Genomic DNA, 14,748 nt, shown 5'->3' with positions numbered 1-14,748 from the left:
GTGCACAATTCAGCAAATACCTTTTCAGAAAATATATGCAGAGCTTTTGATGGGAGTAATACAGAAAAAATCCCTTTCATTTAAATTTCTGTAATAATCTGTAAATTACTTCATTCAAAAAAATCTTGTCTCAGCCAAACGCTCTCTGTTTTGTCATATTATTGAATAATTATATTGATTGGGGTGGGCAATAAATGCTGGCCTAGCCTGATGCCCACATGAATAAATTTTAAAAATTAAAAACTGAAGAACAGATAAGTCATGGTTTATTTTAGAAAACTTTGCTCTGGGAAGTCTGGCCTGGTTCAGAAGAAAGTTTCCCCTGATGCTAAAAGTCATGTTAAAATTGTTGGGTTTAATAAAGAACAAGCAGAAAACATTGGCCATAATTTGCTGTAGCAGCAGGGCATCTAATGGTACCTACCATTAGTTAGTCCTGCCTTTACATGTTAGGTTTTAAGGTGTTGTGGGTGGCAATTTGCGTAAAATTCGAGCTGATAATGGTACAATGAGGCAAGGGCATCTGGGACTTGCGTGAACAGGATAAGCAACTCTGTATCTCCTAAGCCAATCAGGTTGAAGGAATGTGAAAGTAACAATGTAAGGACTGAGAAGGAAGTATAAAAGAAAGTGGACGCATTCAATGTTAAGTCAGGTATGGGCAGAGTAATAAAGAGAGGGAATGAAAGATTAGATGAAGAGAGAAAGAGAGAAAACACAGACAGAAAGGAAAAATAAAAATAAATGTAAAATTTAGATTTTTTAAAATATCCAACAACTAGAGCCTAAGGAAATGAAATTCCACACTTGTAATAATTTTCAGTGTCAGAGGATGACTGGTAATAATTAACACTTTGCACGTCATTAAGAGGGAACTTAAACTGAAATGGACTTCACTTTCTGCTGTGAGTTTAGTTTGTCCCAATGCACAAGTACAGCAACCTCCATACCATTTACTGCATTTCAATGGTGAGCCAGAGATTGAAATGCTGCTTTTGTGAAGTTAAAGGTGGAGTAGTGCATCTTGGACAACAACTTCTATAATTTTGAGTTTAACTGGGCATCTGCCCTTCTTCTGAAATTGCTGTACTTTTGTACATAAGTAACAGCGTGCACCATCACCCTCACCATTATTTCGACAGCAAATTATGCCCCATTGTGTACTGATAATCTAAAAAAAAACTTTGAATGTTGTTGTGCTGACATGTGAATTATTATGTTTGCATTTTGGAAATCTGCATCTAATTTTAAGTTTATCAACTGGATTACATTGGCTGGTCAATGGTTTTGATTAAAGATGCTAGAGATTACTTTGAATACATTCACACACTCACTTTTCAAACACTACCACAATATCACAGTATTTAAACAGACGGGGTGGGGGGGGGGAGTTATTGTTGCTTTGTGCTTTGATAACTACATCTTACGCCAAAAGATCAAGCATCATATATTAACTATTTTATACAGATACAGATTCAGTATTTCTACAACTATTTCATTAGTGTGACAACACAGTGAGACTACACTGCAGGCAGGTACATAACTTATTGTACCAAGGAATAACAGGCAGAAATAGCTGTGGCAAGTTGTAGAAGCTGGTTGTTTTCACGTTCATAAAAAGTTAAATGTTTTCTATAGTAAAGATCTTTTCAGTACTTCAGGGTTATCCAATGCAGTGTGTCACTGCTATAGTGAATTCAAAGATATATTACAAACCCACATGTGCATGCTGAAAAAAAATCACATCTATATCTCTACTAATAAATAACACATACAAAGTAAACAAAATATCTTTTACATTTAACAAATAAGGCTTTTTTTAAAGAAAATGCTTTTTTTTAATGAACATAGAAATATAAATTCCATTTGACTGTAATACTTGTAGCTACAGCATAAAAAACATTTTTATTTTACTAACTAAAGGGTGAGATCTTAGTACGCTTCAGTAACACCACACTAAAGTAGGCCAAAGTGTATAAGCTGTAACAACATCATGCACAAGCCATTTTTAAGTACACACAATGCAATATTTATCAGTCACACAAGGGCCACTTATTTATTCCTCACCAAAATCGAAAAAGATTAATTGAATTCTAACACTATTTGCACAGACAGAATCTACCACAGATGGCAGGACAAACATCATACAAGCAAAACATGTTTTGTGCATTTCAACAATTTCACAGGTTTTACCATTTCAATACAACATAAAAAAGACGCTAACCATGGAGGTATTTTATAAAGTGATATTTACTTATGGTAACCATCAATACTTATGTCACCATGCTAATATTTGAATACCTGGACATAATTATTAACAAGTGATTGAAACCATTGCCACTTTCTACTGATATTTCTCATTATCAATTTCACAGGAATACTCAATGCCTTATCATGAATTGACTCTAACTGAAAGCGTAATGTTTGGAGATCTCAGATAAAAGATGCACAAATACCAGACCTAAAACATGTTACATTTGATTGGTAAAAGAAGTTGGAGGATTCTGGCCATAACCACCCTGACTGTAGCCTCCAATCTGGCCATAGGAAGCTTGCTGCCCATAACCTGGCTGCTGTACAAAGCCTTGTTGGTTGTATCCAGCTGTTTGACCAAAGCTTTCTTGATCGCCTGCCTGCTGATTGTAGGGCTGGTTGAAGCCACTTGGTGCTGGCTGCTTTTCCATGGTGCTTTGAGAGTGTCGCTGACCTGAAGTGTGCCAGCCAGTCTCCTTGAACACAAACCAAATATTCCCGGCCCACAGAATAAAGTTAAGGAATCCAAAGACCTAAGGAAATGAGAAAATGTGCGATTTGTATATGATTTATTTCCATTATGAATGCCTTTTTGTAATCTTAAACTAATAACTACTGTGGTTCCTAGAATGCAAAGCTGTTAGGGAGATTTAGAACTGGCAACTCCATATGAATAGACAGTGCGTGATGAGAATAGGCTTCCACTGTATATGTAACACAAACAAATTTGGCATTATAACTCTTAAATGAAAAAACTGTAAACAAGTTGTCTGAATTGCTCTCAAGTGTCACAAGCACCATATCAATCTGCTCCAACCCCAAAAAGTCACTAATGCAATGTTCAAGGTGTGGATTTGTATTTTGACTATGCTTTGTACTCCTAATTGACCAGTAATTCACAAATGAGAGGTTATTTCATTTAAGAATGAAACTGAAGGACTTCAAAAAAACTCAGCACCGCAGGAATTTATAGGGAGTGACTAAACTGCCACACTAACCTAAAACTGCGTATCAATACACATGTACTTTACATATGTGTAAAAATTACCTACTTTAATTTTTTAACAGTAAATCTTCTCTTCCAATTCTAACATGTAGCTTCAAAGATAAAAGTCTACAAAGTGAAGACAATTATTTGAAAAATAGAACCAGTTTTCGTGCACCATGTACATTCATGATTCCAAGTGAGTCTGAGTAGCTCCGCCACCTGTAATTGCTATTATTATGCCATCAACAAAATCAGACCTTGTAAGACAGCCAAAAAAATGCAGGACGGCGGGAAAACAGTAATGCCTTTAGAAAATCACTCTCGATATGAACGTACTGTAGGTGTTATGTGACCTTTAAAACCATTTATCATACTACTTAACAAGTAGAAATGACAAATACAATTTTAGCTCTCGGCATAATTATCTTTAGGAATTGAATTAACATGTAATTAATCATTTTAATTTCTACCACATCTCTACACCAAATTCTAGTTGTCTTGTTATTCAGTCAAGAATGCAAGGGGTAATTTGATTAAAGTTGATTTCTGGTGTGTAACTGTGGAAGATATCTGAATTATTGTAATATATGCTTTCAAGAGGACCAAGGTTAGGATATTGTTCTATTATTGATGATCTTTATTTCAGTGTAAAAGAACCATAATTCATGAAACCTACAGGCCTGAGTCTTACTTCCCCATAAGTTGAGTACACCTAGTAATGCATTACTGTCACTTGGTACAGTATTACATTCTGTGTATATTAATAGGAGAAAATATTAGAACAAAAAATGAGTACAGCATTGAGAATTCCCATAAATGCTGTGGCACAGGTATATAATCTATAAAGAATAAGTTGCACATTGTTTTTATGAAATTATTGGTGATCTGCATCCTGATATTTTTAGATATGCAAGAAATAATTTTCAGTAGGTGAATTCTGATTCTAAAACAATACACCAGTGACAATCAGGAATCCAGTGGAACAGGAGTTAAAATCGAGTGGGACTATTTGCTGCCCCATTCCTCCACCGCCCCACAACAGGTTTAACCCTGCAGGTTTTTTCTGGCATTTGAGGAGCCAATTGACTCAGATAGGAACTTCATGAATATATGTTAATGAGGGTTCTTTGGCATACTTGTCTGATAGCCATACAGAATGAAGCAAAATTTTTTCCAACTAAAGATTGAGAAGGCCAAAGCCATTAGCTTCCATCCTTGTCACAACACTTTGTTCCCTAGCCACCAAATCCACCCCTCTCCTCGGCCACTTTCGGAGGTTGAACCAGAGCATTCAATTCCTTGGCCCCCTCTTTGACCCTGAAATTAGATTCCAATTCCACAAACACTGAATTAGCAACTGCCAACTTCTACCTCCCTAACATCACCCGTCTCCACAACCGTGTAAGCTTAGCTGCTGCTGAAATCCTCAGTCATGCTTTTGTCACCTCTAGACTTAACTGTTTCAATGCTCTCCTGACCTTCCTAAATTTGTATGGTCCATAACCTTGCATTCATTCAAAACTCTGCTGCCTGTATCTGAAGTCACACAAAGTCCTGTTCACCTATCATCACTGTGCTCGCTGACTTACATTGGCTCCTGCTCCAACAATGCCTCAATTTTAACAGTCTCACTCTTGTTTTCAAATTCTTCCATGGCCTCTCCCTCCTTATCTCTGTAAACTCTTCCAGCCCTACAACCCTCTGAGATCTCTGTGCTCCTTGAGTTCAATCCTCACACATCTCCTAGTTTAATTGCTGCACCACTGGCAGCTATGAGTTTAGCTGCCTCGCTCTAAGCTCTAGAATATCCTCTCTAAGCCTCTTCATCTCTCTCTCTGCTTTTATGATGGTCTTTAAAAGCTAGCTCTTTGACCAAGCTTTTGGTCGCCAGTCCTAGTATCTCCTGAATGGCCCATTTTCTCTCCTGTAAAACACCTTGGAATGTTTTACTATGCTAAATGTGCTAAATAATTGCAGATTGTTGTTGATGTACATGACCCCAGTAGTTATGGGCATTCCACTTGGTAAAGCCAGTCAGGGCAAAAGTATAAAGGTAAACATAAACAGTAAGTTTTAAAGGTATCTTTATGAGGCCAGCAGGAACAGTAATGAGGGTGTAGACCTCTGCTGCATCAGGCAGGCTGTTGGCTGGCAGGATGCAAAGGGAAACCCACCTTTAATATCGGCAGGCTTCCCATGGAGACTCTTGAGCAGACATCCTGCAGGCTTCCCGCCTGAAAGTTTATTTCACTTGTGCATTCCCACTATTTTCCTTTGACTTACAATAACTTGGCAGGTAAAAAGCCACAAACAGACAGAGAGACAGGGAAATGCATAATGTGACTGAAATCTACTTATTAGCAAGTGCATGTTAATGTGACCTCTGTCTTCAGTCTCTTTTGTCTTCTTCCTCTGTGCTTCTCCCTTTTTCATTCATCCTATCTATTCATCAGTTTTTCAATGAGTTGCATTCTCTCTCTTTCTTTTCTTTATTTTTCTGTATTCTTCTCCATTTCCAGGTTACCATTTTAAATTACCTATTAACGCAAACTGTTGACCTCCTTCATTTCAAAGAAAAACAGATAGGTCACAATGGAAAATTACATTTAGAAAGAACTGTTTTTGATTGATGCAGCATATTGTGGATTTGTGCTGTGCTTTAGCATATTAAAGGAATTTCACAGGTATTTTGTAACATATGTTGAACTACATCATTTTTTGACTGTAGAATTTCCCATTCTTGACAGCAATTAGCAAGTAATTTTCCCAGTAATTTGCAACTATATACTTTGAAAACCATCTGAAGTTGAATTGGAAAGAAGACAATTCAGCTGCACCATGTTGGGTCCTTCCAGTATCCTTTAAACCAGTCCACCTGGGCTACAGTCTTTCAAATTAACTAAGATATCAAAGGTACTCGAATGCAGCAAGTGTGTATAGCACAAGTCACATTTGTTTAATATTCTGATCTGTTTTGAACTTTACTTTCTCAATAGCTAACACAGAAATATAAGCTGTGTTCGTTAATGTAGCAAACAATTTCCTCTCCCAAATTACTCTGTAAGACATCTGGCACATGTAGCGATGTAAAGATTCAAGTTTACTAAATCAGCAGTGGTGTTTAATCATTTCTTTAACTGCACCATTTTGTGATATTATCTGGACTGGTACGTAGTTTCTTGAAACTGTATTCAAGATTAGGTTCAATAACCAGACAAGAATTTTCCTCTCAAGAAAATGGATGTTTGACCAGATTGAATTTGTAAGACATCATGCTTCTGATATTTCCACCCCTCCTTTCTCTGGGCATTGAACAAAATAGTGAGCCCAAACTGTACTGCATCATTCAGGCCTCAGAGTAACTGAATTTCATGGGTTGGGTCATTTGTAAGGGCACACCCCTGGTGCAGGTTTGTTTCCTGACAGTCTTTTGAATCGTGCAGCAGGGGTGAGAAAGCAGGTGCAGGCACAGGTTTCTCTATGGTTGCTGGACTGGCTGCTGTCCTTGAGGCCTTCTTGGAGAACAGCAGCTAGAAGGCTGTCAGGTACAAAGATCTATTATAGGCGCAGCCCCAGAAAGAGATAGCACAATGTAAGGAGTACAGAGATCTTATATAATGGTTCACCACCTCTTTTCCTCTCTGTAGCACCTGGGAACTGATTGTATTCAGACATCCAACATCTACTTGGGAAAAAGAAACTGCAGATCATAAAGTATATTGGCCCAAACTTCTTTGGTCTTATTCCATGCATAAGTTAGTTGAAATTCTTTGCCTATGGCTGTGCATGAAATAATTTCTGAAATTCAGCTGTGCCATTAGAAAAGGAAAGAAAGAACAAAGAGTAACCTTAACTTCAGTGGAAAACCAGCAGAATATCCATCCATCTATTACAAAGTGAATGATAACCAGGAAGTGGAGTCAGGAATGGCCCGTGCCAAGTTGGGGATTAATGTTCCTCAATTCCATTGGAACCCTGCATATTGCGATGGTGAGTACCCTGAGTGAAGGGTCAACATGGGCCCCACTGGTGAAGACCCTAGACCCTGAATGAACAGTTTCAGCCCCAGTGCTAAGGGGACCAAGGGAACATGGTAAGGTTCTGGAGGCCTGGGTACATCCCATCATGTTTGCTTTCAAGGATGGGCAGAGACCAAAGTTTCCACGGCTGTGGAGCACATGGGTTCCAGAGATGTGCTTGAAGTGATGCTGTGCCCACTTAACCCATGCTAAGGAAATACCCTCCCATTGGCCCGATAAACACAACAGTGTCCCTGAGTACAGAGTCAGTGCTGGAGGACATGATCGGTTACAATCCTGACATAAGTGCTGGGAACACAATCTGTAGAATTGGGGGCCTATCACTGAATAACCTTAACACTAAAGTGACAAATATTCAACTGTGGTTTATTTTTTCTTATGCTTTGTATTGACATCCGTCCATTTATCTTTATTCCTCTAAATCACTCAACCATCCAATTTCCACTTCTATCCACACTTGCCCACAGATGCTTGCAATTTCTTGACCTTTACTCCCAGGACTTTGCCAGTGTTTTTCTTTGCACAACCACTGAGTTGTGCAAAAATTACATCCAGTTACTCTTTATTCTGTTTTTCCTGCTCCAGTGGTACAACTGAATTAGAGAAGATACCTCAAATATTTGCAGGCAGGGCCCACATCTTACCTCTCCACATGTTAGGATGTTGGCACACCAATATGTTGCATCACCAAACCAGCCAACCTTTCAAATGTCCATTAAAATTAGTTTTCAACTTACAACAGATGTATTTAATCCTGACATTGCAGGATCTCTGACAGGCAAGCATTTATTGCCCTGCTGTTTGCACGCTGACATTAGCAAAAGCACTTCATCAGGATCCGTAGCCACCTTGACATCAGAGAGTCCTTTTGCCCAGGCTGAAGATCCCACGAGCCACATGAATGAGAAGACCACAGTCACAATGAAATCCTGGAAAAGGTTTTTAAAACAATCATTTAAAAGTTACACAAGATGCATTTTAAAAGCACACAAGCCATGCATATGGTCAGAATTAGTTTCATGAAAAATGTTCAACTTATACTATAAATGTAGCAGTATTAATAAATGTATGAATATAGGCTTTCAATCCTTGTGCATTCATCCTGTTCCGATACATAAGAAGGGAGGAAAATTGGCCCATAACCTCCTACAGTAACTTGATCCTCGACTGTTCGATTTGCTTCTTTCCAGTTGCTATGGTGACTGTGGAAGTTTCAAGTTTGACCATAAAAACTGATGGCAGCAGAAAACGGGAATCTAAAAAAGCTAAACTTGGTGGGGTGGTTGGAGAAGAGAGGCATAGAAAGAGCAACTGGGATTAGTAAACAGTGAATGAAAACCTGGCTAAACGGTGTATCACAAAACTGTAATGCATCAGTGTATAAGTCACTTCTGTTTTATGCTTATGGTATTTGATACAAAATCCACTTAAATGCATTCTATTCGCTCAGAATCAATACCTTCTACATTTATATATTGGAACGCTGCTGGATTATAAACCAAAACACGACTCCTGATATTTGACAGGGGGTGGGTGCTGGAAGTGGGGATTAGGGTGGGAATTACGGTTGCGAAACCTGGATGCCCAGCTTTCCCTGCATGCTCGGAAAGTGGCAACTTTTTTTAAACAGGATTCCCATCTGATGCGTAAACTTGGGCTCCAGTAGGGCAGGGAGCACTCCAGAGTAGGTGACAGCCATAAGAAAAAAACCTCCAGCTGCTATTGGGAACTTGGGGCAGAATTTCTCACTTGGCTGGGGGGGGGTGTCAGGAAGGCAATTTTACACTGGCGGGCCAATTAAGGTTTGGCCAGTGTGAAAGGTGACCGGCAGTGCTCAATTCTGCTTGTGCAGGCGGGGGGATGGGATAGTGCAAACTGGGCAAGCGTGACCTTTGTGCATGCGTGTGAGTGCACGCTTCATTATCTCCCTGGAGCACAGGGCTGCCTCAGGGAGATGAAGTGCTATTAAAAAAAATAAAGAAAATAAAATGTAATGAAACATGTCCCCACATGTCACATGAGCAGGGGCATGATATTAATTAAGCTTTAAAATTTTTATTGTATTTTTATTTGCTTTAAGAAACCTCATCCCACCTGTGGATGAGGTTTCCTAAAAAGTGCAAAGGCCACTTGGCTTTTTCACCTGCCAGCCAACCGTAAGGTTGGATAGACAGTGAAAAATTCAATTTAATTGGTAATTTAATGGCCTTAAAAGGCCTTTTAATTGTTAGCCAAAGTCAGCAGCATGCCCGCTGAATGAAATATCTGGACGTCAACTCATGTCATTTTATGCTCAAGTGGGTTGGGCACGTGCCTGCCCGCCAAGCTAAAAATTTTACCCTTGGGGTGGGAATCTGATTCCTGGTTCTGGAGAGTGGGGATTCTGATTGCAGGGAAGGCGGTAAGCTTGGGGATGGAGTAGGGAAGCACTCCTACTCCTATTGGCCCACAAGCAGTGCTGCAAAGGCACTTACATTTTCCCCTAAGCTTAGTCTTGCCTCCTGTGAGCTGCCAGGTTTCCAAAGGCCTGGGAAATCTGGCCAGCCAGGAATAAACATGCAAAGCAAATAGAATGAGGCTGTGAGCCTCATACGTAAACATTTAAATAGATAAGCCTTTCCTGGGTGTGAACTGGCTTCCTTCCTCTCACCTCTACCCTCAGTTAAACATGGAAGTGCATGTGTTGGAGTTGAGTTTGGGATTTAAAAATTTTTTAACATTTAACCTGACCCCAACATGTGCTCTTTTAACCGTCTTTTGAGGGTTAAAATTATTTCCATTGTTTCTAAACAAGTCTTTGCAAGAATTGAAGTTAACTTTGGAAGAAAAACTCTGTGACCCTGAAATTCCATAGGCAGTCTAGCTGTCTCTCATTGTAACTCTGGCAGGAGATCAGCAGAAACCAGAAGTGTAAACTGCTAAAAGTGCAAATTAAGGGCCTATCTAAGCAAACAATTCAACTTCAGAACTGTAGGACTAGAGCACACCCACAGCTCAATGATAGTTGTTAGTAATCTGTCAGAAGCTCGGAAACACAGCATGTTATTTCAGTCAAAGACATAAAGTTGACTCTTCAGGCTCTAAAATATCAACAGCAAAATACTAGAATGAACGTAAATACATCATTTCCTGTCCTTGTCCTTGCAAGCTATCACCCCCATCTCCAACCTTCCTACCCTATCCAAAATTCATGAACATGCTGGCGCTTCTCACAATGTGCCCAATTTTCCCCAATCAGGTTTTCACCCTGCCACAGCACTGACACGACCCTTATCATAGTCACAAATCACATCCTATGTGACTGTGACAAAGGTAAACCATCCCTCCTCATTCTACTCAGCTTCTCTGCAGCCTTTGACACAGTTCACCACATCAACCTCACCCATTGTTCTGCAAGGTGAGACTGCTTTTGCCTGGTTCCATTCCTATCTATCCAATCGCAGCCAGAGAATCACTGGCAATGACTACTCTTCTTACTCCTACACCATAAACTCTGGAGGTCCCCCAAGGATTTATCCATGGCCTCCTCATATTTCACATCCATATGCTGTCCCAATGTAACATCATCCAAATACACAATATCTGCTTCCATATGCATGCTCACAGCTCTATTTCGCTGCCATCTCTCTCAATCATTCCACTACCTCTGATGTGTCATGCTGCTTTTCTGACATCCAGTATGAGATAAGCAGAAATTTCCTTCAGGTAAATATTGGGAACATAGAACCTATTGTCTTTGTCCCTGCCAAAATTTGGTTCCCTAGCCACCAACTCCATTTCTTTCCCTGGCACTGTCTGAGGCTGAACCAGATAGTTCTCAGCTTTGCTGTTGTATTTGACCATGAGATGAGCTTCTGACCCCATAGCTGCTCCATCACCAAGACTACTTCCAACTCTGTAACATCGTCTGTCTTCATTTATGCCTCAGCTCATCTGCTGTAGAAACCCTCATCTATGCCAACGTTTCTTTTCAACTTTTTTTTATTCATTCATGGGATGCAGGTGTTGCTAGCTGGGCCAGCATTTATTGCCCATCCTTAATTTCCCTTGTTCAGAGGGCATTTGCGAGTCACATTGCTGTGGGTCCAGAGTCACATGTAGGCCAGAACAGGTGAGGATAGCAGATTTCCTTCCCTGAAGGACATTAGTGAACTTGACTATTATAATGCCCTCCCGGCAGGCCAGCCATCTTGCAGCCTCTGCAAACGTCAGCTCATCTAAAGTTCTGCTGCTTTGAAGAAGAGTCATACGGATTTGAAGCATTAACTCTGTTTTTCTCTCCACAGATGCTGTTAGACTGCTGAGTTTTTCCAGCATTTTTTGTTTTTGTTTCTGCTGCCAGTATCCTAACTTGCACTTATTACCTCTGCACTTGCTAGCATACATTGGCACTCTGTCTGCAATCATTTCGATTTTAAAATTCTCATCTTTATTTTTAAATCCTACTATGGCCTTATCCCTTTCCTATCACTATAACCTCCTTCAGCCCTACAGTCCTCCAAGGTCTCATCACTCCACAAGAACACACAAAATAGGAGCAGAAGTATGCCTGTTCCACCATTCAATTGCCATCAGTCCTTTGAAACGAGTATGATGTCTGCCAGGCTTCATGATTGTGTGTTTTTTGATGAACCAGCAGGCCAATTCTGTAGCCATAGGTCTTTGAGCAGAAAGGACAAAAGTTGCTCTGAAGGAACAGCGTTCTCAAGCCAGGGTTCTGCTTTCCTTCCGCTTTTGTTGCTTCTCCGCAGCAGAGTTTACGCGGTCAGAATTCAACAGTGTTGCGACTTGTTGGATGAAGTGCCGCCATGTGGTATGGTTAATTGTGGCAAGTTCCTCTCATGCACCAATGTCAATTTGCCTCTTTTTCACTGAGGCCTTCAGAATGTCCTGAAAACATTTTCTCTATCCTCCTTAAGATTGGGTGCCATCCTTAAGTTGTGAAAAGAGGATCTGCTTTGGATGCTGATAATTTGAATGTCTCTCTCTCTCTCTTTAAGACACTCCTTAACAGCTACCTCTTTGACCAAGTTTTTGGTCACTTGTCCTAAAATTTCCTTAAGTAACTCAGCATCTATTGTTGTTTGATAATGTTCCTACAAAGCACCTTGGGACATTTTACTAGGCTACAGACGCTATATCAAATACAAGTTGTTGTCAAAATAGGTCAGGTCCTGGAGGGAATGCATTTTGAGCTGAAACACTGGCTGACAACACTGCCAGTTGTAATTTATGCCATTGTCATGGCAAGATGTTGTTATTACTGATGTACAATATTGCAATCTTTCTTAAATCAATATAAAAAATGTTACTGGGTGGTTTGAGAATTGTGACGAATTGGGGCTCAGTTAGAATTTAAATTATATTAAAGTTTGCATACTTATCTATCTATTTTATATATAACTGGCCCATTTAAGTTTAGTCACCAATAGCTTATTCTCCCAGGTGTTCTGGTACACAAAGAATAATTTCAGTGGCATTAAACTTATGCAAACATACTTTTATTGCAGAGTAATACAAACTACTTGGCACAGTCTGCTTGCCTCATTTATGAACCAATCAAATGAAGGCAAATTGCTTGGTAACACATGCAATTGAAGGCAAATTGCTTGGTAACATGTGCAAGTGAAGGTAAAGTTCTTGGTGACATGTGCAAATGGCCTAGGGTCTTGCATATATGTAAAATTTAGGAAACCATTGTGTTAAATTGATGAAATTGTTTGAACCTTGTGAGACACATCTTGTTCTCCTGTAGATCAGTTTTTAATTTCAAAGGGTACAAAGAGGCAGCGTGCTCCCACTTGTCAGTTATTCTCATTTGATAAACATTTGATAACTCCATAGATAGATCGATAGATATCTCGATCCATAGATAGATAGATAGATTGTCATAGATAGCTCTAATTAAAATCATTAGAAAATAGACTTTCACAATGCAAGTAAAAAAGAATGTATATGTTAAACACTGGCTATGGTTGTTCTTATTTTAAGGAAGAGAAACAGGTAAATGTGACTTGTCACAATATGCAACAAAGAACAAAATTATTTCCATATAACTGAAGAACAATTCACTCAAAAGACTCTAAACAGAACCAGTACAGGCAGTACTATTGTTCTACATAGATTTAATCACTTGCAGTTAGAAAAAATAGCAACTACTTTGACATAATGCCATTAACTTACTGATAAACGGTGACTTCTTGCCTATTAGAGGAACTTACATGTACAATATTTCAACATGATCATACGTCATGAAGCAATTTTTAATGTAGATTATGGTTGACTAGAATCAGTTTCTCATCTATTCTCCAGATTTAAGTGTCAGATTCAATTATATATAAATGGCTCATGCCACTAAATGCTGAATATTAATTTATATTCGGTGAAATTTTGCAGCATCCATGACATCAGATAAGTGCATGTCAGCCTTGGCTCTGTGGTAGCACTCTTGCCCTTGTGTCAAAAGATTGTAGGTTCAAGTCTCATTCCAGAGACTTGAGCACATAATCCAGTCTGACATCAAGTGCAGTACTGAAGGAGCACTACACTGTTGGAGATGCCATCTCTGAGAGGAGATGTTAAACCAAAGCCCATCTGCCATCTTGGCTGAACATAAAACATCCTGTAGCACTAAACACTGATTCACATGGCAATGCATTAGGGTTGTGATGTTGCAAAATGTGTTAGAAATTTAATGATAGGGTGGCTGAGTTGTACTATTAGTGATAGGATTGATCTTCTTGTGTGGAAACATTAAGTTTATTTACAATATACTCAACAGCAACTATACATGTGCTTTCAACTATAACTCTATCTCTACACTGACTGTGGAGGTAGCCCTGCGCTACTCTTCTATTGGTTATGACAGATCATGTGATCTCTCCTAACATGTATTATTCTTAAAGGTACATTACACACTAAATAAAAACAATTATTACATTCCTCCCCCTTTAACTCAGCTATACATATTATATTTACAAGTACATATTTTTCAAGACAATATAGTATTTACACTGGGTAAGGAATTTACAAGTTCAGTCTTTCAGGTGGTTTCCTGGTTCGTGTGGAACGTCGCAGCTCCATAACTTCAGAATCTTTGTCAGGAATCTCCTTTTCACAGTTGCCTGAACATCAGGTGCTTCGGTGGGCACTTGCAGTTTTGTATCCTCAACTCCTACGGGAACATCAGACATGTCAGTCCCGGGTTGAGTATCCTCAAGAGGAAACACAGACCCGGTCATGATCACTGATGGAACCATATCTTGATGATTTGTCTTTCTCTTCCTTAAATGGTCCACATGTTTATGGATAATCCGGCCTTCCACCTCCACGTGGTAAGATAGAGGTCCAGTCACCCAGTAATCACTTTGGGCATTCCCCGAAGTTTTTCACATATACTGGCTCTCCCATGGTAAATTTCCTCTTGTGACTATAAGACATAGGAGCAGAAGTAGGCCATTAAGTCTG

The 14,748-nt window shown here is 39.4% G+C and overlaps 1 protein-coding gene across 1 annotated transcript in view; it reads right to left on the bottom strand.

The window, feature by feature from the left end:
• Nucleotides 1–1,356: 1,356 nt before the first annotated feature.
• The window catches only part of synpr (synaptoporin), a 563,003-nt gene continuing 549,611 nt past the window's right edge, over nt 1,357–14,748 (bottom strand). Inside the window, exons 5-6 of the mRNA XM_041190864.1 lie at nt 8,019–8,210; nt 1,357–2,786 (exon numbers count right to left, since the gene is read on the bottom strand). Of these exons, the coding sequence (XP_041046798.1) occupies nt 2,472–2,786; nt 8,019–8,210 (507 nt within the window). The 3' untranslated portion in view covers nt 1,357–2,471. The remainder of the gene's footprint in view (nt 2,787–8,018; nt 8,211–14,748) is intronic.

The sequence above is a fragment of the Carcharodon carcharias genome, chromosome 7, assembly GCF_017639515.1.
Source record: "Carcharodon carcharias isolate sCarCar2 chromosome 7, sCarCar2.pri, whole genome shotgun sequence".
Classification (NCBI taxonomy): Eukaryota; Metazoa; Chordata; class Chondrichthyes; order Lamniformes; family Lamnidae; genus Carcharodon; species Carcharodon carcharias.
This window is presented reverse-complemented; position numbering and strand designations above follow the sequence as displayed.